Consider the following 25387-nt stretch of genomic DNA (forward strand, 5'->3'; position numbering starts at 1 on the left):
CGCTATGATGTCTCGTGCGATTTACCAGATTTCCACCGAAGATTAGCTGAGTATTCGCAAGTTGTTTTAGCATAGAAGAAAAGAATTGCTCGGAAAAAATATATTCCATCCCTTAAAGGAAGTTCTTAAAACTACTTGATAAACTGTTGGCATCCAACAACGAATGCAGTGGTTTTAAATCTTAACAATTCATAATTAAAAAGAAACAAAATCAATGCTTTAAGTGCATTGTTCCAACCCTTTGTAGTCGAAACTGTATAAACTTAATATTCCTTTTCTCTTTTCGTCAAAGTTCAAGGAGAATTTCTTTTGGTCAAAGAGACTCGTTAAACACCGACGGGTTTTGAAAAAGAAAATCGCGCTATGATTTTTTCCACAGTTATAATTAATTCCCTGAAATCACTGGTAGGTTTGAGTTATTATATTACAATGAATGTGTATCATACTGGCGTAAATTATGGAAATCGAATCAATTTGAAACATCGCAGGTTTTGCTGAAAGCTGTACTTTGCTGGTTAAGTTAATTTGATAAGAACAGTGATTGTTTTTCATCTAAGGCTTAAATGGCATTCAAGGAAATGCAGTTAGCAAACAATCCGGTGGTTTTAAATGCGAGCAATCGCGAATTAAAAGGGAACGATGGCAATGCTTGAGATCTATAATTCTATCTCTGGGAAGCCAAAACTATTTAAATTTAATATTCCTTTGCATCTGTGGTCCAAAGCCAGGAATATGTTCGTTTGGTCAAAGCGACTTTTCGAACAGAAAGGGGCGTTCGAAAGTCAAATTACGACCCATAGTTACGATCCAATAGTTAATTTCTAATTAACTGAAGTCGCCGGCAGGTTTGAGGCATTGTTAGCTAATAAATGTGGATCATACTCGAGTAAATTATGAAAATCGAAACAATCTGAAGCATGGGCGGTTTTCATGAATGTTATGCAGTGCCATATTGTGGACTTCAGATGAAGGTAATAAGTTAAGTTGCGATGAAGCTGTAAAGACGGCAAAAATCGCAAGAACCAGCGACGGAACTCCTCACCACCAGATTGTTAATTGCAACAAATCCGCGCATAAATTACCAAACTAATGCCGGTGGCTGTTCGAGAAAGAGAAATAGCTGCGAATAATTTCGCCGTTATGGGCAGCGTTCGGCTTCCAGACTTGACTAATGGCGAATTGTTTATTTGCCGGTTTATAATATCTCCGCACAAGAACGTCTTTAGATTCCATAACGGGTTATTACGACCCGGCTACCGAGTGTGCCTTATTGCTTCTTTCTGCAGCCGTTCTCCGTTTATGTGTCGCATTAAGGAAACTTTTCCGAAAGGAACTTTTGAATTGATTCGAACATCGGCTCCGGTCCAGAACTCCAAAATGGCGCATTTTTTGTGTGCCTTATTGCCGGACACTCGGACTGCCAGGCTGGACTTTTATGTGTCTTTCGGGTCCCCTTGTTCAAATTACTACGGTTTATTGATCACTTCAATCCGACAACACGGAAACAGTTTTGGTTTTCAATATCGAGACTTCGCGTTGAAAATGTTAAACAGTTGCCAAACTGTGGCATATTTCCTGGTCTTGGTTGGTAGTGGGATGAGGGCGTTTGCGTCATTTGACCTGCCTGCGTTATAAATTGCAAATCCATGGCTTATTGAACGTCTGCAATTCCAAGCGAAATCCATCGCCGAGTTAATTACATTTCCGCCCCGGTTGATGGTAATTAAGGCCATAATTGAGGATGTCTGTATCAAGTCCGGGCTGCGATCCCTAGACCGCCATAAATTTCTTCGTTTTACGCCCTACTTACCTGTATATCGGTGTGTGTTCGTCCTTGTACCAAACCACTAACACAACGCTGTCATTTCGTGCTGACGTGGTAAGGTCGCAGGGGAGCAATGCAGTGCCCCCAACGAGCGCCTGGGCGCTGAGCGTCGTCCCCGTCGTCGCTCCTGAAAAACACCGAACATAATAAACGAATGTTGAATAATGAGGCCAACTCTCCATGCAATGCCGATTGAAGTGCGCTATGAAAAACATTGCTTCGACTACATCTAAATAGCTTTCAAAGGTTCAGGTTTTAGCTACACTTTGACCATTGACTCTACAAGGGGGGCACCGAAAATGAAACTGTTCCAGTTAAGGGTTGTTAATCATAAATAAAAGTTGTGCGAAAAGCCTTTCAACTTTGCGTCCAAGTTGAGATTGTTACTCTGTTTGATACTTGAGTTCATGATTTTTTAGGGGGCTATGAACAAAAAATGATTTTTATAAATCAGGTTTTGCGCTCCCATCTGAAAGTTAATTTCAAAATATAGCAGGTGCAGGACGATAATGACAACATCTGTTTTTAAATAAGTTCTATATTGTTGAGGCGGATTCATTTTTTTACAAATTTCTTGTTGGATTTTTAGCCTCAAAAATTTTTGTAATAAATTACATAATTTGTAATAAAAGACGTGAGGAAATTCTGTCTTTTCTATAGACAAAAATTTTTGAGGCAAAATACACAACAAGAAGTGTAAAAAATCCGTTTTTAAGTATTTGCCGAGGTTTTGACCTCTATTGTGTTAGTGTGAACGTTATGTCTATAAACATTAATTCTAGAGAATGATGTCTCCAGGACAAGGCGCTAATTATTTTTTAAATTATTCATCATACCTTACCGTGACATCGGAAAAATTAAACGTAAAATATATACCTACAGTTGGGCTACTGCCGATACGAATTTAATACTTATAACAAAATTAATAACGCGTTGAAAACTACAGGGGGACAATGTTGCTGAGGTTTCAACTTTAAGAAAGGAAACATTTTAAACCGGCGAAAACACTGGAAGAGCTGAAATGGGGATGCAGTTTATGGGTTGGTTTAATTTACATGAAGATCTGTAAAATTACGTTTTTTTTTTGTGTTAAATAAGTATGATTTTTTGGCAGTTTTGAAGATTGTATTCCAGCGTTAATATGTGTAAGCAAAGATGTTACGTTGTAACCTTTTCAAGATGGGTTGCAGAAATAATGAAGAAAATCGAAAATAATTGGGAATATTGAAAAAGTCATGATTCAGAGAGACTTGAAATTTTCGCAAAATAAAAGCGGTTTAACCATAAGCAAGCCACCAAATTAGATAGACAAAATTCAAGTAGACAGTCAAACGATAAAAATTATCGAAGATGGATTTTGGAAATACAAAAAGGATTAGACAATTGCTCGGGGAAGATAAGGAAAGTTTTTTCTAAAAATGTATATTGCGAAAAAATAATACTTAGTCAACACCAAAAATTACATACTGTTACCAATTGTCAGGTCCATTTAATTATATATGGGCTAAAAAAAAATTAAATACTGAAAAATCGGTTTATTTCCATGGCCAAAAGTGTTAGATACAAAAGTTTTAGATTTTTCATTGTCTACAACTCAACTATTGAACATTTTCCGCTAGGTGGCCGCGAATTGCAAAACAACCGCTTTCAACCCCTAAACTGCTTCCCAATTTCACTATTTCCATTGCATTCGTGTTTAAATTATATTTTCGCTTAAAGTTGGAACCTCAACAACATTTTCCACCTGCAATTTAACTCACAGTTTCAACTTTAACTAGAAAAATTCACGGGAAAAAAATGTCTGTTCAAACTGTTTGCAGATTAATTCACGCTAATGGATATTTTGAATTAGATGCAACAGGAAAGTCTTGTACTTACAGTTAAAAAAAACAAGTGTTTTGTTAACAGGTGCCTCAGAATATTCTGTGAATGCGAAAGTGGAGGACAGGAGCACAACTAGTATAGAGTTTTGAACAAAAGGCTAATTTTTCATGCCCCCAAGGAAGAAAAAGGGTTAATACACAAACAGCAATGTGTAAAAGCAAATATTAGTCTTATTCCTTATCCAAATATTAGCAATGATTCCTTATCCATTTAATTGGCTTGTTAATATAGAATTTTTAAATTCGTTAATCTAGCAGTAAAAGATCCCAAATTGTCCATTAATTTCCGTGGAAAAAATCAACTAGGCGCGGAGTGGCCGAAGATCTTTGTCATTATCTGTATATTTAAAGCGTCGATTCTTGTACTTGTGTCCTTTACACTCTTTAAACGATTATATATAAAAAATGAATTATATTTTATCAAAAATTTGTGTAGTACACATGTGTAGTTGAAGTCAGCAATTTTTCAGTGTCAACCTGAATTTCATAAACAATTTAACGAAGAAAAATTGAAAAATCGCCAGTTCTCTAACTTCAAAAAACCCAAGCTACCTCCGGAAATAACCCAATAGAAACGATCAAGTTTTCGCATTCTGTACTTCCAAGCAGTACTTTTACATCAGTAAAATTAATATTCAAATTTTAGCACCCGATTTCTGTCAATCTATGGCTGGCTCTATATTTGCGCTATATAATGCAAAGTCCATTCACTTTTAGTGGGTTTTTCAAAATCTCCAACATATAAAAACGCGAATATAAATCGACAATGCCAATAACGAAAACTGCGAACCGTTACCAGCGTCATTAAAACGCAATAAATTCGCTGCCGATATTTACCACATACATATATTGTGTGCGGAGTGGGTTTATCGTTGCAATTTTCCCGAAAAAAATTAACATTTTGTGTGCTGTTAAAACAGCTATAAAATGTCCAGTCTATAGTAAAGGGTGGTTTTACATGAACAGCTAGCGTGAATACGCGAAATGAATGTTAGTTTAATGTTGAAAAATTCCGCATTTTTCTGTCGGATATTTATCGCAAAATTACCCAACGCATTTTTCCACATACTAACCATGTCAGGCGCTGGAAGACATGGTAGCAACTTGATTTTCCACCCCAAGTTGACTGTTCATCTGGGAGTTCGCTAACAGCAAAGGCATTTCAATAATATCACAACCTTATAAAGAGTGCGACATTTATCACTGAACCAATTTCCAGTTTTCATCTCGCAAAAGGAATTCAACCAAATAGCTTTCACTGCATGCAGAGATTCGGTAATTTTGCCCGGTCCAAAGCCAGTTTCGTAAACAGCTTGGTAATCGATGACCAAGATCTTTCGCTTGGAATAATTGGAGTGGCCGGATATCGAAGAGGTCTGATGCCCTCGTCCTTCGAGGGCGACGAGCTACTCGGATATAACATTATCGGATTTGTTATAGACGACGCAAGGAGAGTGGAATTTCGATTTTTATTTATCTTGCCTTTGCTTGGCGATTAGTTTTTCCTTTTATTTGCTGAAATTTTCGACGAGTTAAACCACATTTAGTTCTCAGAAAACTGTTTATGTATTCATGAACTTCAATTGCGCCAGCCCTATTCACCTGCTCTTTTGTTGAGTGCCCAACTAATCCAGATTGATAAAGTTGCAACTAGTTTCTCTTTGAATGATTAACTTTGCTGATTTCTGGATGAAACCCGGAAAACACTATTATGTTCGCTTAGGACTTTCTAACTGGTTTTCTCATGCTCAAACCAGTTCCATAGGGTTATTTTCAATTATCCGCGCCCAAAGTTTTTTTTTAAATTCCAGTCTATGGAGAAAATGTAGATGTTTTTTATCTATAGGAATTTTATGCAACCTGCAACGATCGTTGGCGCCCTGCATGCAGCTGGAGTTTGGCGTTGTTCCAGAAAATTTGAATAACTCGATCGACGGTGAATAATGAAGAGTGTTCTTCCAATAATTAGGGCCCAATCGAACCTTCTGCACTTCCGTCCACTCGATTTATTCGGAGCGAAAGGTCCGGTCATCAATTACGAACCGGACTATTTGCCGAAATTACCTCGGGTCGGCCAGTTTACATGAATTCGATATGGATATCAGTCAAAACTTTCAAAGTTGATGAAATTGGATCACCAAATATCCGCAGAGTTATGGGATAAATTCGTTGGATCATTTTACCTCTAGCAAAGGCACTGGAAAATAAAAAATTTCGGATTCCATTCTACATGTAATAAGATTAATGTGACACTAATCTTTATCTTTAGTTTTAGATTTTCCGCTAAATTTACTTTGCACATTGGGACAGTGTTCAAATTAATCTGCAGATTAAGGTGCATATATTGAAAATTTTCTGCATTTCTCGGCCCATTAAAGCCATTAAGTTAATCGCCAAAGCCGAATGTAATCAGCTTCGCCTGCTAATTAATTAGTGCTGTGAGTTTCCTTAGGAATCGATAGTTGCACTGGGCGAGCAGATCCAAGTGTTTTGTTTGCCAGCGAACAGAGACTAAAATTTGACACTTTTATTGGCACATAAATTAGTGTAAAAGTCAGCAATCTCTTTTGGGACATTTCTAGTTATTTTGCGTCTGTTCTTTTTTTTTGGTTGGTTCAATTTGGTCATCAATTTCGATTCTATTGTTACATTTTCAAAATAAATATGAGCAATTTTTGCTCCAAATGGACCAGCATTTGGTGAATTAGTAAACACCTGAACCATTCAGTAATATTACACTGCGGATATAGAAGTTTCGCAGCAGCCGATAAATACACGAAGCAAATCGGTATCTATTAATAACCGAAACGTTTTCCCCATTGCAAGTGCGGTCGAAATCAAATGAAAAATGAGCCATTTTCCGTTACAGCGATTCGCACTAAAGCCTCGCTGAAAGTCTATTAATTAACTCGATTTCAATTTTATTATTTTATATACAAAGCCGAAACGCTCCCCGCCAATTTTAACAAATATAATTTGCTAAAATACGATTTTCTTTGCGGGCCATGTGAGTAAATATTGAATTTTTAAAAATAAAAAATCGCTTAGGGCTACTGGCTTTTCCAACTGCAAACAGACGATTAATAGGAAACGATTTGTAATTTGAAAGTAACCCTGCGCCTATTTCTTCTAACTAGGTAGTTAATTTGTTCTCACTTTCCTGCAAATCCGCTTGGAAGGACCTGCAAATTCACCAGTCGCGTCTATTGTTCAATGTTTTGGGGCCTTTCTAGAATGATCCTGAGTAGTTAGGTGCTGGTTAACAACAGCTTAAGACAATAGTAGACAACTAAGGCACATATTGAATTCACTTGATTGAAGTTGAAAGTTTTAATTCGATTTACATGATGCCTCTATTCAGCGATATTTCGCCCCAAATGCTAAATGTAGATGTTAATGGATAAATCCTCAGGAGAATTCGATGAGACAAAGGTTTAAAATAGTAGCTTTGCGGTATCAACAAAGTACAGTAATTTTACCACCGAGACACCTTTCCAGCGTTCGAACCACGCTCCGTTACACGTAATTTAAATTAAACCGAGACTCGGTAGTTGCAGTGAGAGATTGAAATAAATCATTCGGAAGAGGCAGAGAAAATCGGGCATATGAAATGAACACGTATGAGGGTCGTTTGAGAGTGGAAACGGATCCGTTTCTGATGCAAATTGAAGACAAAATTGAAACTCTTAATGTACAAGTGAACGAACAATAATACAGTTTTCAAAAATATTTGTGTGAAAGTCACGTAGTGCACCGATGGGAGAATATGGGAAAATGGACAATAAACCCGAAAGATTCAATTTATAGCTTCTACAGCATTAAGTTCAAATATAACATTAGGAGGGTTCGATATAATACCAGGCATCGAAAGTTTTGGAAGTGGGTTTTTCTTTGGCGGCATGAGGAAACAAGATTAAGAGGCTTTCAGGCTGGCTTATAGGAAATATTATTGTCCATAATACGCCCCAGCATGAACAACCCATTCAAGGTAAACATGGAAATTGTATTTGATGAATATGCTTTTCTGCATGAAGCGAGAGCTTCAAAAACTACCAGCTTCCAACTAACCAGTTCGCTTTATTTTCTAACTCAACATAGCTAATAGTTAACCCAACTTTATCAGAAACATATTAGCTTGGGAATATTAAACTCAGTTACCCATCTCAAGCAATTGATGACAACCGGTGCAAAGTTCATCGTGTAAACAAGGCGCTTCAATCAATATTTATCGCCGTTTACATGCCAGTCACGCAAAAATGTAATTTTTTAAATTAAAAGGTGGGTGCTTGTTTTGTGATAAGCAACCATTAGGGTTTTGTTTTGTAAATTTAAGACCTTAAAGTATAGACTGAAAACTACTGACTATAAACTGCTATGTTCACACTGATACTTTTTTGAAAATTGGGTTACTGATGAGAGGTGCACTTCAGTTATCTTACTCTAAGAAAATTATGATTTAGAATGGAGCAATTTACTGGAGGAAAATTGGACTCGACCAATATCTAAATTCGCCAACTCTGGCATTTATAGTTAACACGATAAAATTTGATTGGCTAACGCAGGTTCGTGATTGTCCTCGACAAGTATTTTTAAATATTGAATTATTTCAGATCTGACGGGCGAACGTGGTTTTTATTACCGAGTTAATCTGATTGCTTTTTGTGCTAACAGGTTATAGAGTTAGAAGGGTTTTAAGAACTTACTATTTTGTGCTAAAAATTCGACCCCGCCCCTTATATGTTTCACTCCTCAAATGTTCAGTCGAAGATCGCAATTTTACATGTGTGCTTCTTAGGCTCAATGAATTATTTCTGACCTGAGAGGCTCCCAATATGCATAGTTAACCGTTTAAGTCTATAATAAGAAAGGTCTCTAAAAAGGCGACCACTGAAAAGTCACCTAAAATCAACCAAAATATTCGAGTATTGCGAATGTGAAGAGCGTAACGTGGTGTTCAATTATCAAGCTAATACTCGTGCTCGTTTCAGATACAAATTGAATAGAACTTGAGTCGTTTTGAGAGACTTGCTATTTTTCAAAGAATTGACTTCACCCCTTATGAAATTCTCAATCAAATACCGCAATTACATGCGTTTTTATAACTCAATAGATTATTTCCGATAACTGTTTAAATCTATAATAGGAAATATGTCGTCTGTAAAACATTGCGCGCGCTGAAATATCGCTGAAAATCGACAAAAAATTCAATTGTTTCGAATTTGAAAGGTGGATGTGGTGTTCAGTTAACAAGTTAATTTTCTTGCTTCTTTGTGAAACAATTGTATAGAATTTGGGCCGTTTTGGACGACTTGTTATTTTTGAAAAAATTGTCTTTCTTTTACCACTTATAAAATGTTTGGTCAAAAATCGGAATTTTACATGCCTGTTTTTAAAACCGACCAAAATATTCAATTATTTCAAACCTGAAGTATGTAAGATGATTTTCAATTAACGAGTTAAGATACTTGCTTTTTGGCGATTAAAATGGTGTAAAATTTGACCAATTTTGGGAGATAAATCAACCTCTATCCTTTATGAAATTGTTGGTCAAAAAGCGACATTTTACATGCGTGTTTTTTGAGCTTAATGGATTAAATACCACCTGAAGAGCTGCGCAATATGCATATGTCAACTGTTTGGGTCTATAATAAGAAAGCGTCGTCCGTTAAATGTCCCAACCGCTCAAAAATCGCTCGAAATTAACTTAAAAAATCCCTTTTCTCAAATACTTCTTGAATGAAAGAAACTGAAAAATTGTAATATCGTTGGTTGATCGTTCCTGTTCTTCTATTTGTGATGTCGATCTAAGTAAAGTCATTAATGAATTATGCACATTCTTTATACAATTTATCGAAACTTCGTTGACTAATATATTTGCTGGCCAAATTCGATGTTAGACTATCATTATGGTAGTCGCATGGCTATTTGTCTTAGAAAATGCCATAGGACGATTACTTAACTAACTTAATTAATTAAGACTTAACTTAATTAATTTATTAACATGAGCTATTAAGTATCGGTTAAATGGAACTTGGAATATAATAAACAACAAACCAAAAATTTAATATCAGTAAATGAAATTAWATTTAAACGCTTTYACTTAATGCTGCTAAAATAAACTCGCCATGAACCTAATTCGCTCTTTACTGCAATACAKMCMKAGGGTRYATGRMAAAAAATTGATCTGAAAAGTCTGCACAACTCTAAAACAACTAAAAACTAGATATGATTCCTTCTTCTCCACTGATTKCATTTTTTTAATTTTGATTTTACTCTTGAATGGCTTCTTAGTGCAAGAAAAAAATTGAGTGAAGTGTGATTTTTGGTAAAGGCGATACGCTTCGTCCATGTGCATTTCACAGTTTCAATCAAGAAGTTAAAGTCTAATTAATTATTTTCATATCTATATAYAKGTTTTCATTGTATCGTYCTTCTCAATACATGTATTCAGCTGGATGTACCTTTATCATTAGTTGTATCCATCGAAACTCAAACTCTTCAGCTTTCAACAAGCCGTTTTCAATTCAACTTTTGATGTTTCACTTCGCATCAGCATTACAGTTTAATCACAAAGTATTTGGCACAATAGTCAGCTACAAAGGCATCTCATTTGGCAAGTTGGTAAATACCCTTTGGGTATATTGAATTGAGGCAAATTTGAGCTGTCGCCCATCTCATGGAGGAATTATCTGAATTAGGAATATCTAACGTCTTGACACAATTATTAACTCCCATGTTTATCGGCATTATTAATTGCAAATACAGATTGAAACTTTGTTAAATTCGAACTGTTTACGTTGGCATTTTGGTGGATTTCAAGTTTAATACTGCGTGAGGCGAGTTTTGCTCCAGCAACAAACAACCATGAACCGATAGTTCGGTAAGTTGGATTAGATCGAATTCACTGCTCCCTTGTTAAGGGAGTTAAAATCTAGGAACTGAAGCGGTCCATCTCCACGGCAAAAGTTTATTTGTTGATTTAGTTGCAATTTAATATAGTAATTGCAAATCTGCACAAACCTTGTCGATCGATGGGCCAAACAATGCAATTCTCTATGTTCCATCAACAAGTAAACTACATTAGCCAGTTAGACCTGAATAATTCCTGGGACGCTTCATTATTAATGAGCGCAGTGTCATTACGCGTTATTGGCATGTACCGTATAAGTAACTAATACGAAATAGTAACAGGTGAGTTCTATGGTCTGCTCCCTAGTTGTTTTTGGATAAAATATGGAGAACTAAATAGTTCAGGCTGTCTGGTCTCCTTTGGCTGATGGATCTCTTAAACAAAAATTAATACCGGTATAATTGCATCATAACTCGAATAAAGGCCCGAATTTTTTTGGCCGAGACGGAAAGCTCGGCGAAGAGCTTAAGAAGCAGACAGCCACCCTCTGCCTAAATTAAAGCAATAAATACTGCAGACGGAACAGTAAATCCATTTATTGTAATAATAAATGGAATCGAATTTCGTTTTCCCGATGTACTCGTAAATTTCACCCACGATAGCTAGTGGGGATTAGATCAATTTGGCAGTGAAACATGTCGAATGAAAGTTGCGTTTCCAATTACTTCAAAGTGTGTGTGTTTGTCTGCCGCTGATAAAGGGTCGTGTTATGACAACAAGAAGTTCCATAATCCCCTGCTGACCTTTGGCAAATCCGGCAAATGAATTTAGCTGAAAGTCTGACGTTGGTTTATCTTTGTGTTAACACCTAAATTTTGGAAATACCTACAAAAAGCGAACCCCGGATAGTTTGAGTAAACTACCAAAGCGTCCGGCTTATTCCAGTTTATATGCATCGTCTATAGGAATTTACGTGGAACGAATGCGTTGTGTAATGGTCCGCTGTACACACAAGGGATAAAAAGGGTTCACATGTTTTTTTCGGGTTTTTTTTGCGAAAAGTCAATAGTCGTATCTCGCCGACGGACCGAAACAAGCGTTCTGGTCGGCCATCCAATTTGCATGTATTATGGCTTCGACAATTAAAACTAATTTAGCACAAATGGCCGGAACGGGGTTGAAATGCTGTTTGTTTTTCTTGTCGATTTTTTTCCTTCATGCAGCTGGTTGTTGCATTTTGCACCTCGAAACTGGCCTAATCCTAATTAGTATCGACGAGTGGGGATAAATAAATAATTCCAACAATACGGTTACCAAAGTTTTGTGCAAAAGCCTATACGGGCTCCATTAATCGCTGGTATATGCTCGAGGAAGTATTTCTGAACTTTGTGTGAATTTCTGAATTTAATGTAGTGGCTGTGGCCAAACAAACTAAAAAAACTAGTTAATTGGAAGATGGTAGTGTAATGAAATGGTCGAAAAACTCAATTAATGCAAACAGGTAAAAGTTTCCTTGGAATATTGCTTTAAATCTTTATTTTGCAATTAAGGCCCACTATAATTTTTTGCTCTACTCGGAAAAACTTGAATTATTGAAACATTATTTTCCAACACAACAACGAAGATTCATTTTTAATGTGCTTGCATTGATAAATTGGAAATGTCATTTGCTATTCACCTCAGGTACATATCAGTTCTTGCTTGCAATCATCAAATTGCCATTAGCCTTTATTAATACATCAAGTTTTAAATTAAATTTTAATAAAGTTGACTTGTATAGAATATGCTACCTATTACAAATTTATCACTTAGAATTTAGGAGAACTTCAAAATGGATTTTAGGATTTTGTTCCAAGCATTTCTACAATCATTTTCCTTCCAAATAATTCGTTGAACCGAATGTTTCACAACTGAGAAAACCTTCCTTTTTCCGATACTATTTTTTGCCTGATACCTCAGAGTAAGAAGATGATAACGGTGCCCTTTACTTCATATATAGTTAAACGTTCCTCGGTCAAAAAGGCCGTTTCCAAATGATTTAAAAAAATAATTTGTCAAATGTTTCAACCCATGTGAGGCTGAGGTGCTCATAGATGAGTGGGAAAAGGTAAACCCAAAAACGCCTGTAATAGAAAAAAAATCTGACGTAAGACGTAACGGTACAATTCGAGGCGATAACTATTCCTCTAATAATCAGCCTTGTTTTTTTTGATTGATTTTTAGTCAATCTATGAGTCAAGGACAGAAGTAACTGAATAATAAAACACGGTAAAATTTGTACTATTGTGTATTCCTGCTCGAAAGGTGTGACAATCTATCCATATCCGCAATGTGCGGAAATTGCTACCATATATGGAGGTGAAGTAGCATTGAAATCCCGTTGTTTAGCAGAGTATGTTCAGTAACAAGTAGCGGCAAAACCGATCTCCGCAAAGCTATGTCCATCTATCATTCTGGATGATTAAACAATATGGTGAACTCTGGACATTTGCTGCCACTTTACCACCTTCGGCCTATTCACCGTACAATCGCAGCTCGCTGCCCCGTACACTACAAATGTTTAAGCGCTTTTAGGAAAATCAATACGTTTACTCCAATTAAAGATTTTTCTTCAATGCCTAACATTACGCATAGTCTTTGGATGCTGCGGCTGGAACATTTACCTTCCGTTCAATTAAGAGTCCTTTTGGTGTCCTGAAAAAGCTCAGATTCACATTAGGGGTCGTAAACCGTAGAGAAATCGGGGGTTGTGGTTCACGTAAAAGTACGGTTCGCCTAATAAAAATAAAGCCGGTGATAATGCCACTTCGATTGAAGGAAAAATTAGAGTTTTTACGAGCGAATCTTCAAATCCCCGAGCTTTTTCTGCCGTTACGACAGATAAATGTGTTTCGAAGTACAATGAACCGCAACGGCTTAGTTCGAGTCAAAAAGCCAAGTCTAGGTGAAGACGTGGAAGATTTAAAGATTTAAGGGCTGTAGCTGCAATTTGAAGATGAACTTTTTTGAAATCAATTTTAAATTTCCAGTCCTCTAGAGTAGCATAAATAAAACAGTAACTTAGCTCTAATTAACACCGAATTTACAAACTCCCACAGGGGAATTTGGAGACAAAAACTGAGGAAAAAAAACATAAACTTAGCGCGCACAGCAAAAGCGTTCAAATCTCGAATAACAGACAATAATGTTCAGTTAAACAGGGAAAATTCGTATTTCATAAAAATTTGATAATCGAATAAAAATTTCATAAAAATTTTAAAAATCGCATTTGATAAAATGCGATTTTCTAAACCGCAAAAAATCCATTAGTATGCACATCTAACAACTCAGGCTCTTATAAATTGCACTGTATAATTTCCAGCTGGAGCCGAATAGGGCAATGGAAATTTGTTTTGGGAGAAAAAATAAAATGCATGTTTTTCTACCAAATTATGTTGATTTTCCACTGGCCGCAAATCTTTCTGAATTTCCCGTACCCAACCACTGCATTCTGCAAGTGAACCACAAATGCGCCGGTTTAATGGATCGCAAAATTACGCAAACATAATATTTTCAAAGATAATGGACCGCGTACTTGACTCCGTGAAAATTTGTTGGCCTAGGAGCAGTATCACTTTCCGGGAAAGAGTTTTACAGCATGAAAAATATTTATTTCCGTGTTAGCGGCATTTTATTTCCTTCGCCTGCCGTATTGAAACTACCCCGAATTAAATAACAATTTACACAATGGGGAAATGGTAATTGTTTAATTGTTTCGATTTAGTGTTAAGGGCAGGGCTTTTTGGTCGTGGGTATTATTAATCTAACTAATTTTACAATGTTTGATAATAAAAGTGTAATTCTGTTGTTTCGGCGTTCGCCAAATTCATGCCACAAGGACTGGCAAGTGCTACAATGCTTCTTCAAATTCCGACAGGCTTCTAGAAACAGTTGAAAATCTCAGAGTAAAGCATCCATTAGGAAATTTATGGAGTAGCATCTGGGGGCGTTTTTGAGGCGTAAAAAGGCAATTTTCTGAACAACGAAATTTGATTTATTGATGTTGAGTCCTCCAACTTGCCCTTCTCTTCACTATAAAGCACCATAATGATCCATCTAAATTACCAACTAACCGTTGCGTGATTGAATGACAAATCCAATTAAATTGCAAATAATACCCCGATCCATATTTAGTTCAACTTCCAACTTCGGATGGCGACGAATTTCAATCACGTGTTTGAATGGCAATCAATTTGTTGAGACGTTGTATATCAAGAGGCATTATTGGCCTGTCGGAAGATTTATCACTCTGTCAGCGAAAAACAATAATCCATTGATACAACTGAATTCTGAACGTGCCGATTTTATTGCGCTCCTCAAACAGAAGAATTTGGTGGAATAATGACTGGGCCGTTTGAGCAAGCTCTGAATGACTCTGAAAAAAATTGATAAATCTAGTAAATTCGAAATATGCGACTAAAAATGGACTAATTTTTCAAAGAGTTTTTGCCGGCGACGTGGAAACTCTTCTTCAAGCTCACCTGATATAAACCTTTGAATGATAGATGAGAAAATGTATTATTTTTTGCGACGACAAAGCGTCGGAATGATAAATTACGTGTTCTTGGTAGAATAAAAAGATTGATCGATGCTGGACGTTTATTATTGTACGATTGTTTTTCCGCTTCCAAATTACTATCCCCGCTCTGTCATTATCTTTGTGGGAAAACGTGATAATTGTTTTGAATGCCTTGACTCAGTGCTGAGTACTAATAAGTCCAAAACCACACAAAAAAAGCAATAATATTTATTTTCTCCGCATTGTTAAATAATCGATTCCAATCGATCAAACTACCTATCGATTATTTCTGATGCTTTAATGTTTTCCTTTTCCATTTTTTCGCCTCGTTTTCGCAACAAAACAAGAAACTTAGATAGCATAGTGTGCACAAAATTCGCTTATAAAATCCCAAAGAACTTATCGGGCTTACAATCCTCTAACTGAGGTAAACATATTCATTGCACCTAGAACGAGCATAAAAGGGCAAAACGAAGTTCTGAACTTAGTCTGCTCGAAATTTAGAGCTCTTTGAAATGGTAAATTTTCCGGCTGTTCAAATAAAAACCAAACGAAGAACCTGTTTTACTACGTCCTTACATCTGTACTTGTTCGGCCTGGAGAACTTACGATATGGAACATAAATTCGGAATTTCAAAAGCAGCCGCTAAGGAGCGCGCTGCTGTCTTATTCTCTTCGCCAGTTTCGGAAATAATGAGCTTTAAGATGCTTGTCACATATTCGCTAGTTCGAACAAAGCGCATGCAATCTAGGTTTTGAGAAAAATATATTTTTTTCTGTTTTTCTTTTAACATGGTCATTAAGGAACGGAGGCACATCTATAGAGCTGTATGGTAAAGTCAATGGTTTCATTAAAAACCGCAACGTTAACTTAATCAAGTGTGTGAGTAATGGAATGGCGGATCGGTAATCAGCAGGAGTTTTGTACAGGATTATTAATGCCAGTAATTACCAGTTGGCGGCCCTGTGAAACTATAATTTGGCTTTCAGAATTAACGATCATTCCTAATAACATGCTGGAAAATCTATAATTTCCCATAGAGGATTTTTCAATTTGGCGTTATGATTATAGAGAAAGTCAACGTAGTAATTGAACTGTTTGGGTCTAAATTGACTATTTGTTATTGATTGATTGAGACACCTCTAACATGTACACGTACACATATTTTATCTGGATCAGTTTTATGCTAATACTAACATAACTAACCCAATGGTAAGAATTTAATGCACGGAAGACAAAAGCATAAATTCTGCCGTTTTGCACATTTGCACATTAATTCGTCTAATATTTTCTTTTTAATCAACACTTTTTAAAACGGTTGATACTCATAGATCTGTGCCTTCGTTTGAAGTTGTCGAACTTGAAACTCCGTTGGTGCGTTTGCATAAAAGAAACAGCATAATTTGTGATCTTTAAAATGACTTTCCTGAAGTTTCTCAACTAATTTGCAAGAAATAGCTAAATTTTCCGACAGAATATTTTCAAAATGTATGAAAGTTTAGATCGTGGCACACGGCACATAAATTCGAATTTGTAAAAAGCAGGAATAGGAGCTGGGCGAGTAATGGGCGTACCTGTACCTCGTAAAATGGGATCGCAATCTTGCCAACAAATTTATATGACACGAAACGTATATTCGATACAGTGTCTGCGACAAAAGCGAACTATTTTTATTACTGGGTACCCGTAGAACTATAGATTGTATAATTGGATTCTATGCCTGAAACTTGCTGGACCTAAACAGCAACAACTGCAAGAAACTAAATTGAAAAATCTAAGGTATTCTGCGAAGCAAATATTTGTCGATATTCGAAGCCTTTGGAGCTTTTGCCATGAAACAAGCGCTTTCTCTGTTCCTTCTGAGTGCTTAATAATTTAGGCGCATATTGCTTGATTCTCTGACAAACAAAATGTAAAACTGTCCTTAAAAGCAACGACATTATCGCCCCTGAAGTACCTTTTTTCTCCTAATAATTAATGCTTTGTTTCATTGCAAAATACATACAGCTCATTTAATTATTCCATAAAAAAACTGCTCAGCAGAAGTTCGTACAGCAAGCGGAAAGGATAAGAAACCCCTTTTCCATATAATTAATGATATTTCCCGTTTCAACACTTCGTAATAATAAATGGTCCACCTTAATTAGACTATTAATCTAAGAATGAATTAAACGGGCTGATATTTAAGAAAAGCAGCGCAAGAGAAATGATCTCGCATTTTTAAAATGATTTCGCCGTTTTTAATTTTGTTAATCTTTTGTCGGCATCACTGCCCCAAATGGAACTTTGCAATGGATTTGATAGTCACATTAGCACCTGTCCCGGAATTAAGTCGATGGGATTTGTTCCGGAAATTGAGAGAAAATCCACAGTTTTTAACAATTAATAGTTTCACTTTCTAATCCAAAATGATTGTTTCATTTTTGGGTTTCATGTGCTCAATTTATTGGTTTCGGCTTCAACGAATCCAAAGGGAGCTTGAGTTTTCATAAGTAATGAAAAAATCCGGTTTTTGAGAAAAATTAAAAAGCGCTTTAGGATTTTTCGGCCACATTTTTTTTGAGCCATGTATTCATTTTGGTTAATATATTTGGGTTTATAATTCTCGATACATTTTCATCAATTTTTATAGGATTATTTGAAACCATTTACTTAAACTATGACGTAAATGATGTCTTCAAAACACTGAGTAGTTCAAAAGTAGCCTTCTAAGCGAAGAAGCATTATTAATAGACTTCCTATTTATGGCAAAAATATTCGAAGTTTTCTTTAAACTTATTGTGATTTTATTCCGGGTAAGAAGCTGAGTTAGATTACCCTCATTAGCAATACCGATCAACATCATATTTTATGTCGAGCTCAATTTACCGGCATGAAACATATTTCACGACGTACAATATATCAACGTCCTCAGGTATGAAATAGATAATTCACAGTTTCGGGGTGTAGATAAATCCGCTGAGCGAATTCGATTATTTAGCCGGAAATATCTCCAAGGAATGCTGCAACATTGAATAATTGTTTTTGGGTGAAAAATTGCCCATAGACGATTTGAACGTAAACGAATATTCACTGCTAAGGAAATTATCTAGTTTGAAATTTATCGCTCGCTGTTAAGCATAACACCCCCAGTGTTTGTTCAATAATTTAAAAAATATACGCTTGAGCTCTGATCGTTTGTACTAAAATACCGTCAATATTTTTTCCTCGTTCTGAGTTGATCGATCATAATCGATATGTTCAGTTAAGTGTAATAAAACTGTTAGATAAAGATCGTATAGGTGTGCTAGTGGCATTCATTCCATTAAGAGCCAACAAATGACATTACTCAATAATTGTTGCATCTACTTAATGCACGATAAGCCATACCAATCAATTTGCTTGCACTAAAACCACCGTCATCAATACGAAGTATTTCCAATGATTAATTGCATCTTATTTCTCCCGTTCTCCATCGCATTTCAAAGTTCAATAGTTTGGCCTGATGGTTAGTGGTGAAATGCAAGATTTCCGCTTCAAATGCTCCCCAACTTCTATGTATCAGCAGCATGTAGTAAATTAATTACACATTATTGCAACGAAAGCAACGGATACCAGATAATCCGCATTTACCTATTGACTTTGGAACATCTTAGTAGAACGTTCCGATATTGGGTGTTTGTCGATCCGACAAAGTTACTCTTGGAGTGTTTAGTAATTATGTGTCTGAAACTACTGTTGCTTGGTGATCTGATTCCGGCATAACGAAGCTCTCAGAACACTTTTAGAGTCGAGTTTCTGCATCTTTCAAGAGCCGCTTTGATTTTTCTGATATACAAACCAGAAACTTAGTTAGAAAAAATCAGAATCTAGCGTGTTTATTAGCGAGGATATTTTTTCGTTTGCATGTTGGCTTTGCGTGCTAACTCGTCTAGACACAGCGCGTTTTATTACAAGCGACACATTTAGCCCCATGGTCGACCGGCTAATTGCTACTCGAATTTTGGAAACTTCTTTTGTTGCCACTGAAATGGTGTAGTCAATATTTTCATCGAGAGCACCCGTTTAAAATTCCTCAGAATTGTTGGCACTAATAGCAATTTATCATAACCGTATTGTTGGAAACTTGGCTGAATATTTTCCTGTGTTCTGCAACATGAAACGATAAAGTTGCACCATATCTATCGTTTACATTTTCGTTCTGGCCACAGTTTATGAAATAAATGCGCTCCAGAATAGTAACTTTAGGTAAACGTGCTCGAGAATACAGCATCCGAAAATGATAAATTTAGTCAAAGCGACCGCATAAATTTTATTGTGCCGAATTCTCGTACATTAGGCGACCCGACCTAGAAAATTCCGACTCCGAAGTTCGTATTCTAAAGGCCATGACGCCCGGTCGATAAACAACACTGTATTTTTCTTGTATAAGTAATGCCACCACCTCGTTTATACTCTAAAGTGCATTTTTCCAGGTCTCCTATTCATGCCGGAGCCACACGAAAGAGACACTGCACATTCAAAGGAAAACTTCATCTTGCTTGGCGCACGCTTCCAGAGTTTTTAAACGGTTAGTGGTATTTATTGTTTCAACGTGCAAACGGTGCTTTGGTATCAATTTAACTGAAATCGAAAAAAATCAGTAATCAACCGGTTCTTCCAGCCGGTTTTCTACCATTCTTGCTAGCATTAAATAAGCAAATTCCAAAATAACGATGTAATCATTGTTGATGATGAATATTTCAATACGTTCATTTAGCATAATTATGGGAATGCTCGATGGAACTAAATTATGAAAATTTGACGGAAAAACGTAATTGAAAATGGACTCTATAATGGCAAATAAAAAATTCAGTGTAATAATGCAATTTGTCTAAATTGGGTTGAATATGTTGATAATTTCTAGCAATAAAATAGGTATTATTAAATAACCGCCAAACAAAGTTTCCCATATAGTCGCTGACACGCGCTCCGTTCTGCCACATATTTAATAAATTTAGTGGAAATATATTCATTTTATTAAAGCTATCATGAACCCGTTCAGCAGTTTTCTGTCGACTTTAATATGCGGCCGTTATTAGTCGTATCGGCGAATATTATTATTTGCCTCGTTAAATATTGCCGATTTCATCAGCAAACTTGTGTAGGTAATATAAAAAAACTGGACTGTGTACATGTTTTATACAGTCACTGTAATACAAATAACAGGGCACATTTTTGACTTTACAGCCATCTTCGCATCGATATGAATAATTGAATATCAATATTCCTCAGGAGAGTGGTGCAGTGAAATCGAATGTTGCCGAAATTAATTAAATTTTATTTGTTATTTTATTCCGATTAAAATATGCGCATATTAATTTCCGAAACTCGCAAAACTGTATTGGACATTCGATAATTTATTTATCCAGTAGTCGGGTTTGAACAATGATGATAAATAATTGGTGCACAATGCAGGTATCTGCACTTTTAATGCTCGCAAAACGGCCGAAATTCATTTAACTTTCAATGAGCTGTTTTCGTTTCTCAAATTCTTGCAAGCCTCTACAACAGTTCCTATGTTACATCAATTAAATATTTTTTTTTCGATATTTGTGTAGCAATCAACCAAGTTAACTCCATCCACATGGGCTGTAAGTAAAGGTCAGCCAGCACAATTTAGTCGTCTGTAATCATTCTGATTGCCTTCATTAGTCATAATGATCGATAAAAAGGGCTAACAAAATTACTTCCTCGTTTGTTGTTCGCCGTTCCAGAACTTTGAAGTTCAAAGGGTCACAATTGCAATGATACTTAATTATGGATGGCGGTTTCATACACGATTCATTTGACATGGATAGTATAATGAGTCGAATAATAGTTGAGTAGAATAGAATATGATCGTTTTCTGAATATACAACGTACTGTATACAGGTGGTGTTTTATTCGATGGATAAAGCAGGGGCTTAGGATTTTTGGCTATTGGTTTACGAAAGGGAAAGGTCGATTATGTTATAATTCTCCTAAGAATCCATGATTCCAGGGTTACTTTCTTGGCAATTAATGTTGGGCGTCATTGGTTTGTCTGGCAAAATAAATAAATTTTCGTTAAAGGGAGCAACCACTAAAAACCCGTTTTAAATGGACAAACATTTTTAGGTAGTCTAAAGTAGTGATTTACATTGCAAACTTTTTCCCGATTAATTGATCTATAAGTCGTGCAATTTATTGAAAATCACCAATTATTGTTGGCATGCAGGGTATCGATCTCAATTTATTTCCGTAAAAAGTGGAATAATCTGTTGTGGAATTGTGACAATTTTCTGGTTACTTTTGTTATTGCCATTTGTGAAATGTGGTCAGAAAATCTCGTAAGCAGTTGTTAGGCATTTGGGTTTACTTTATCTTCATTTATGTTGTATTATGTGTATGTTATTTTATATATTTTACTCGACTACACCGGGTGGTTTTTAATAAGCGTCCGATATTTTACAGGTCGATTCCTCAGGTGTTTTTAAGATAATCCATATAAGCATGGAACTTACTTATCGAGCTCGTAAAATAATAATTTACGTGTATTAACTTTTCAAGTAAAATTTGACGTGGGTACTAACGAAACTGGGTGTTTGAGTGTTTTGCAACATGAGAAATTGATTTTGATGTTGCTCTTACATGTAGAGAGCGTTACCTACACACATATTTTTGGCTTTAAAATAAAAAATAAAAATCGTTAGAAACTTAATAAATTCGTTTTTAATGTGGGCGTAAAAAATGTTTTCTTATCAAAAGTCGCTACGATCAACCCTTTTTCAGAAACGTTTTTTAATTTAATGGAGACGTAAATTTTTCAAAAAAACAAAACAACGCTGCTCTGCAAATTTAACACTTCTTGAACAAATAATGCTTAAATAGTGTCATGTTTTCTTGGACAAATCCGTCTGCGGGCAATATCGAGTAGCTCAGATAGAAAAGAGTATTAGGTTACCACCCATTCGAGAGATTTCCAGTTTGTTTTTAAGAAGTTTATTTAAACATGTGCAAACCAAATTTTATTACAATATTTGCGCACTCAACCTCTGTTTATGTTTATTTTGATTCGTTTGTAACCCTATAAAGAAACAAAACAAAAACAATTTAACCCCTTATCTTGAAGAAAAAATAACTTTAGCGACTTAATTGACAGAGTATATAAACTTACGAAGTATGTAAACTTACCAGAGCTATTAACTTCGAATGAAATGTTGTTTACCAGCTTTTTACCAGAAACTTTCTTCGGAACACAACAAGCAATTATTAAATGAGACAATCAGGTACAAACTACGCCTATCGTTTCAAACATTAGGTTTTTTACCCAGTTACCAAGTGAAACACCGACAGGAAATATTGTCATTAATATGTGTGTGATAATTTGCCAGGGATTATCTATACGTCTCCGAATAAAAATCACTTTGTATAGTATCGTCCAAGTTCAAAACCGAATTAAACTGCGATCATTTAAATGCAAAATATACAGTTTCTAAAGTGTGATTGTTACTTTTTACCAGCCAAATTATGTTTTTGTTGGCAGCACACGTTGAGATTGATTCATTTTTAATTACGGAATTTTTATTTTATTGCAAATGTATTGGCTTTCATTCTTCAAGTACTGTAACTTTGTCGTCGCATTTTTTGCATTGAGTATTCAACACCAGGTAGTCATTATCGGTCGCTTTATTCACGTTTAATGTCAATAAAAATAAAATAGATCGGGGTCGTAGAGCTTTAAAATTTCCATTACACTAATTATTAGTCGGCAATGCTAAAAAACTTCAAAGGCTGACGTCGGGTTTTAAAAGTTAATGACTATTAATGTGTCACTACGGTCATAAACGTGCCAGTTTCGATAAAAGCACCTGAAAAGCAGACAGCGTTTACATGCGAATCGGACACGCAAACTTCACAATTTGAACACATTTAACACGATTTAAATATTTCTGGATAATTATTCAGCGGCAAGCATTTGCTGCAGCAGGTTGTTTGAAGCTGTCTATTATTCATGAATAGACCCATCGAGTTCAAAGGCATTTTTTTCAAATTCACCACGATCAAATCACCGGCGAATTATGTACTAGACGAAACAGAAGGCGCTCTACTTGTACAATAGTATATTTCTAAACAAAGCCGGTGCTTAATCTTTGCTACAATCCTTTCTCCGCGCCACTCGGAAACATAATAAAAGATAATTACATGGTCTTTTAACAATATAACTATGGTTTACTTCAGCGCTAATTATTTTGCCATTTTGCACCCGCACAAAGGGGATTATGTATTAGGGGTGGGTATTTAAAACCGGGCCGGCACTGAAACAAAAGATTTCTGACTGTTCCTGCTGCCACGAGTCTATATGGGTTGCCTTAATCCGATTCCGTTTCATGAACAATATTGTGGTTATACGAACTGATTTCGGAAACTTCGAGAAATATGACGATTTATGAGCCGAACGAATTGAACCACTGGATCTGGACGGAAACATTTAGATTTTCTTGGGGGTTTGGAAATATTGAAACGTATATTTTACGAAACCGGAATTGGTCGTTGCAAAGCTTTGCAGACGAAATTCTAGGCCGTATGAAGAATTCAGTTGAAAATGTTGGAGTACTCGGGAATTTTGCACATCATCAAATATTCAATAACTGTAGTTTGGATATGGTCATTAATGTGGGATAGTTCTCTGTCCGGTTCTTAATTAAGAAATTGGTGTTTTGTCTCTACAAGGAGAGATTCATAACATCAGACCCATTCCTGTAGGAGAATTATATCTAAAAGACTAAGCTGGTAATTTTTTCGCATATTCTTCAAGCAACTCCAAACAGCTGTGGACTGTGATCCTCCCACTATGCTATTTATTTACACTTTTAGCTCCCACACTTTACCCTTTTGGCATCTGTTCCTGTTCCGACTGTTTACATTCCCATAAGACTGTTTGACTTCTCGTCATGTTTCCACTTGATGCTGTTCTTTTTTTAACTTTTTAATTATTATAATAACTAGCTTTAATTCCATCAATTATAACAATTCAAACATCGAGTCCATATTTAATATCTCAAATAGAAGGAGTCGAATGTGTTAATGGAAATTGTGTTAACCGTCTATTCAAACACCGATAATTTACATGTTTTGTTATTAAATATCTGCCTGCATGTAACTACAATAACAAAAACGTCTGATTTGTGGCTTAATTATGTATTATTTACCGTCAGTTTTAATGAAATTATGTCAATATGGATACTACTCGAATGCATACGGTTGAAATATTATGATTTATATAATGGGCGAAATTCGAAAACGTGTTGCAATATAATGCTTATCGAATTTCGGCGCCCTGTTTAACGAATTTGACAACTTTAGTTGTAATTGATGAAATATATCAATACACTGGGGTGTACTGCCAAATTCTCCATAAAATTAGTCCCATGCAAACACACTTGAAAAATGCTGCAGCATGGTTGAAATATTCTCGGCCCTGTTACAAGCTGCAAACATGCCACGTCAGTTGTTAAACATAAACTAATTTGTTTGCACATCAAAACCATTATTGCTGCTTGTTGTTTTTAATGCTGCTTGTAGTTTATCAATTCTTCGATGAAATACCCCACAATTTTCCCGTTATGTGAGGTGAAATTTATGACACGGATTGAAGGGTTTGTGCATTAACGTGTATAAATTGAAAGTACATACTTGTTGAAAATAGGGCAGACCCTACTAAATATTGCAGTGGTTTGTTTGAGGTTCCATAATCATATACAACTATGCATTGAAAAATGTCACCGAATTTTTTTGCTCATTGAATCGTTCAGTCAATTAGCAGCGAACAATTCCACATTTTGCACCCGAGAACTAATTCCAACATGTTAATGCAAAGCCATATTATTCTAATCATCTCCGCTATTAACATTGTGTCTATAATAGGGATGCGAAATATTTAAACCTCTGTTAGTCGAATTGTGGAAATTGCAATTATTAATGTTAATAGGGGCCCAAAGTATGGAAAATTGGAGTATGCTTAACGCGTCGGATCCAAATAGATAATAGGCGCTGTTTAGTTCGGAAGTATTGATTGAAATCTTTGGAAATTGCCGTACTTAAGTGTTTCTGTTTGTACTAATGCCGAGGTATTAACTGTAAGAGTTGGCAAATAATCATTAATTCTTTTGAAATGATCTTAAAGTTTCATTTTTAGGAACAAACTAAAGGATATGATACTCTATCTGATAATATACTCATAGTTTTTTGATTATCTGCGAATATTTCCAAAGATGTTTTCTTATTATAT

General features: G+C 35.8%; 1 protein-coding gene across 1 annotated transcript in view; it reads right to left on the reverse strand.

Moving 5' to 3' along the window:
- The window catches only part of LOC109540556 (nephrin), a 165337-nt gene that overhangs the window by 51180 nt on the left and 88770 nt on the right, over nt 1-25387 (reverse strand). Inside the window, exon 3 of the mRNA XM_019908985.2 lies at nt 1811-1952. Within this exon, the coding sequence (XP_019764544.2) occupies nt 1811-1952 (142 nt within the window). The remainder of the gene's footprint in view (nt 1-1810; nt 1953-25387) is intronic.

This window comes from Dendroctonus ponderosae, unplaced genomic scaffold (genome assembly GCF_020466585.1).
Source record: "Dendroctonus ponderosae isolate FM_Combo_2020 unplaced genomic scaffold, Dpon_F_20191213v2 Dpon_F_20191213_6, whole genome shotgun sequence".
NCBI classification, from domain to species: Eukaryota; Metazoa; Arthropoda; class Insecta; order Coleoptera; family Curculionidae; genus Dendroctonus; species Dendroctonus ponderosae.